General features: G+C 38.2%; 1 protein-coding gene across 1 annotated transcript in view; it reads left to right on the plus strand.

The window, feature by feature from the left end:
• The window catches only part of nampt2 (nicotinamide phosphoribosyltransferase 2), a gene marked incomplete at its 5' end in the record, with an annotated part of 8,173 nt that overhangs the window by 1,215 nt on the left and 2,273 nt on the right, over nucleotides 1–4,685 (plus strand). The window contains 3 exon segments of the mRNA XM_035662398.1: nucleotides 841–960; nucleotides 2,377–2,517; nucleotides 3,672–3,797. Coding sequence (XP_035518291.1) covers nucleotides 841–960; nucleotides 2,377–2,517; nucleotides 3,672–3,797 — 387 coding nt within the window.

Here is a 4,685-nt window from a genome sequence, read left to right on the forward strand (position 1 = left end):
CAGCTTGTTTCTCTGATAACTTAGATGGGTCACATCTCAAGTTGCTTATTGGACTGAACAGTGACCGAGTCATGGAAGAGGACGTCTGATATCCATTATAATATGAACGAATGGGACTTCTAAGTATCCATTTTATGATGCAAGAAAAGCTCAAACCCAACCAGTCCAGTTTCCACACCTATGTGGTAGAAGGGCTGGTGTTCTTGTGGCGATACGATGATACTCTCAAATTTAGAATCCTTTGCCAACAGACTGGATGAGTTAGCACATTCAGGAAAACAGGAAGTAGGAAACAACAAGGTTTGAGAGTTAAGAACAGTTCTTTTTAAAGATAAAGTTACCTTTTTTTAAATTTATCTGCTGTCTGCTGTTTTTCAACATTTTTGTCTTTTCACATCTAACTTCAGCAGTCAGGAAGCAGTGAATATAAATGGAAGGTTGTTCTTGTGTAAAGAAAATGTCTGAACCTGTCAAAGTCTGTTATTCAGAAGAACACGGAACAGGTTTTTTAATCTGATAATGAAGTTTTGGACCAAGTGGGAGTTATTGTGCTTACACATGAAGTTTTGTCTCACATGTGCCTTTTTAAATGTTTGTACATCACCACCATGCATGGCTGTAATCATTTAAGTTGATGAATTAGTCATGATCAGTAATTATAGTAGTCATATCTTGGACTATTAGTCGAAGAAACTCCTCTGTTATTACATTTTATATTGATTCCAACTACTAAATGATTCATTGTAGATTAACTGAGGTTGTACTCTGCTCCAACTTATCATGGCTGATCCCTCACATGTATGAATCAAACTGCAAAATAAAATGAAATGCATCTTATAGGTCATCAAGATTTTGGAGGAGTGTTTTGGCTCTTCCCTCAACTCTGTGGGATACAAGGTCCTGCCTTCTTACCTACGAATCATTCAAGGAGACGGCATTGACCTCTGCTCAGTGGAAGAGGTGAGGAAAGGGTTGGTTGTTGTACTAGTCTGGGTTAATCTTGTGTATACATTTTATTTAGTTTATTATATTTTAGTTTTCCCTCCTGTTGCAGATTCCGCTTTCTGTTCTGATCATTATGTCAGCTACTAGAAACGCCTACTACTACTTTTTTCACACTACCACAACAGTTCTATTATTCATTCTGACCAGAGTCTGAAATTACCGTCCGCCAAGCATCAAATGAAGGTAGATTTTCAGAATTATAATAAGTTTGGTGAGTAAATCTCGGAAGGCTATACGTTGTTAGAAATAGTCAAATAAATAAGGCTACATGTTAACAGATGGCTTCAACTAGACTGAGATGGATAACGGCCAGACTACTTACAGCGATCAGTGATAGGCCCCAAAAACCCTGATTCGAGAGTAGTCCTCGTTTGCTGTGTTATTTCAATGAAATGTACTGAAACAAATGTACCTGTGACACAAAAAAGGCAGTTTATTTATTTATATAAGGCAATGTGCTTTACCGGCTGATTAAAAAAGAAATTTATCAGTCCCCTTGGCTGGTGAGTAAAAAGTTAATTCTGGACACCGATTGACCAAACAGAAATGAGAAATTGAAGCCTATTGTGTGTCTACAAGTTTTAGTGGTAATAGCACACAGCACAGCAGGCAACACATCGACTACAACAAGAAAAGTTTCTTGACATAGGGGCTTTGAACTTTAACAACCTGAGTCCTATATTTGTAATAAAGATCTTTTGGCATCCCCGTTGTTTATAATGACTTTTTAGTCACGTTTCATTGCTAAGATTGGGCAGTTACGACACTGTTAACCACAGCTTTACAGTGCAGAGAAGTTTCATTTAATTTCTAAGTAAATGTCACAGAGAATTCAGTTGAACTGTGGACTTACGTGGACTGGTGACAAGTCACCAAATTCACAGATCTCAGAACAGAAGTTCATAGTTAAAATTAAAGTTAAACTCACAGGAATGATGGCTTACAAACTACAACAACAAGAACAAGGTTGTATTTCCCTTTTTTAAGATGCATTAAATAGCACACATTGTTTATGTTTTGTGCTCTGTTAAAAGCCAACATATCCATCTATTAATAAGTGTGCTTGTCATGGTCAAAGCAGTTATTAAAATCAAGCCTTGTATCTTTAATATTGCCAACCTTATCATTTAAAAAAGACAGATTTACACTCAAAACAAAAGTTTAGTTTTCCTGAAAAATGCTCTTAAATGCACAGCATATTTATTCCTTCTCTTGCACTGCCAGCACTAGAGCTCTGGCACACATTCACTAAAGCTCCTATCCTTGAGCTGACAGGAAGCAAAGCTTACTACCTGGCTTAAACATACAATATAGATCATGTTGAGGCCTGTTATAGTGTGTTTGAAACCTTCCTTTCCATGTTTTCTGTAGATTCTTGAGAAGCTGAGTGATGAAGGATGGAGTGCTGAGAACGTCTTCTTTGGTTGTGGCAGCGCTTTGCTACAGAAACTCAACAGAGATACACTCAGCTGTGCCTTCAAGTGCAGCTATGTGGAGAGTAACGGCAAGGGGGTGAGTGGAAGGTTCTGGCTTGATTTAGATTCTGCAGCTTTACCTTGCTTAAGAGATCTTCACATTAAATTAACTGACCTCACTGATTATCAACGGATTTTTGATAAATACCTTTCTGATTAACAAATACCCTCCATAGACTAAATAAAGGTTGCTACTTGGCCTTTAACCTGTGTCTTGTGTTCAAAGTGTGAACTGTCATTCCTGAACAGGAGGAACACTGTTTCTATGTTCATATCTGCATGTGAGTGTTGTTTAAGACAGGCTTGAAAACATGTGAACTTTGCCTTTCATGCAGCCAACATGGTTGTTTTAGTGCAGTTGTAGAATTGTCTGTTGATGTTGGATGCACTTATGTTCATCCAGCTAAAGGTGCACTTTTACAGACTTGTGGTTGATTTGAGATTTGGTCTTGTGTTAGACTAAATGGCACACTGAGTAGGATTGTCTCAATAACAATCCATAGACGTGTATATAATTGTTGTGTGGTGGCGTCTGTATCTGCAGAGACCCTATCCTCTGCCTGTGTTTTCTTATTTTCTTATCCGTTTGCTGTGTTCAGGATGTTTCTGGGCATCAACCTTTGGCTAGCACGTACTGTATGAGGGTGTCTGGACCAGAGATGGAGAAACATAGATACTGCGTTCTTTATGTCTGCAAAGTCGCCATATTGGGGAGGTCAAGATCCGCTAGTTAACAATACTGAGAGACTGTAACTGGGTTAATTCTCAACCGATTTTCATGAAATGTGGTTTGTTATAATCGTGTGAAATTCAACCTGATACTGGATTTAATCTAATCAAGCTCTATGCCAAAGAACAGTCATGAGTCGTGCTTGGGAAAATGCTGCAGGCATGTGCAATGTTTGGATGAACAAATGACGAAATATTCAAAACAGGCACTGATCACAAAAAAAACAGACACTGCTAGTCAGACCAGCACTTAATACAGAATGAAAAAATGTGAATACCTGTATCAAAACATGGTGCAAATGTTTTCCTGTGGACAGATTTAGCTTGAGACGGGGAGGAAAGGGCCAAGTTTGAATCATGTGTTTACAAAAAGGAACCGACAAATCCTACTCAGTTTGCCTTTAAGGAAGTAGACTACCTTCTGATTTAACTTTGACCTTTTGCTTGTATGTGTTCTTTCAGATGGACGTGTACAAGCAGCCGGTGACCGACCCATCCAAGGGGTCAAAGAAGGGTCGATTATCATTGAGGAGGAACTCTGACGGCTTCTTAGAGACAGTAGAGAGAGGGGCAGGCAAGCCTGAGGAGGTTAGTCCCAGCATTTCCTTGTTAACACTCACTGATATTAAATGTGGATTATCACTGTTTTAAACACATAGTATATTTTTATATCATTTGTTTGATAGGGGATTAATAAAAAAAGATAGATTTTTTTTCTATGCAGTTTTCTTTTCTAACAGAAAGTCCATGTTTGCTAGCTGCAGTATTGTGTAATGCACACAGCTAGGAGAACAAAATCATGCAAAAGAGGAAGTGTAGAGAGAGACAGGAAACATGGAGGAGAGATAGGTATGACACACGGCAAAGGTTTATGGCTCGAATCGATCTGGGGACGTTGAGATTGGGTGGTATGTATGTTAACCAGCAGGCTACCTGGACACCCCATGCTCTTGATGACATTACTTCTCTTTTTATTTCTAGGTTTCTATTGTATGTATTCTGTTGATCTCAAGAGACATATTTTCAAAAAAGAAAAGTGGCTGTGACTTTTTGACTTTTAGTTAGGAATCAAGCTCCTAATAATGCTGAATTCTACATATCCCATAATGCAACCAGATAGCATCTTTCATGAGCCCGTCCATGCCTGGTAAAGACCCACGCCCCCAGTTTGTAATGAAATGTGTGGTCTCAAGCCTAGACACTCAGGTGATGTCACTTGACTCACATTTTCTCAGATTTAACAAATATATTAGAATAACAATAAACCAGTACATACAGTTATTTATATACATACACATGTATACATGAAATAGTTCTATAGATCATCTTTTGAATTACGTCTGGAGAAATATTAACAGCAGCAAGAAGTGATGATAATATGGTTTCATCGTCACATAAAAACACTGTACATTCACTTTGACTGCATTTAAAGAAGCATTTCACCGTGGAAACATTCATCTTTATTGAAAGTGGGTT

Source organism: Morone saxatilis, unplaced genomic scaffold (genome assembly GCF_004916995.1).
Source record: "Morone saxatilis isolate NCDOM2014 unplaced genomic scaffold, NCSU_SB_2.0 Contig18, whole genome shotgun sequence".
NCBI lineage: Eukaryota > Metazoa > Chordata > Actinopteri > Moronidae > Morone > Morone saxatilis.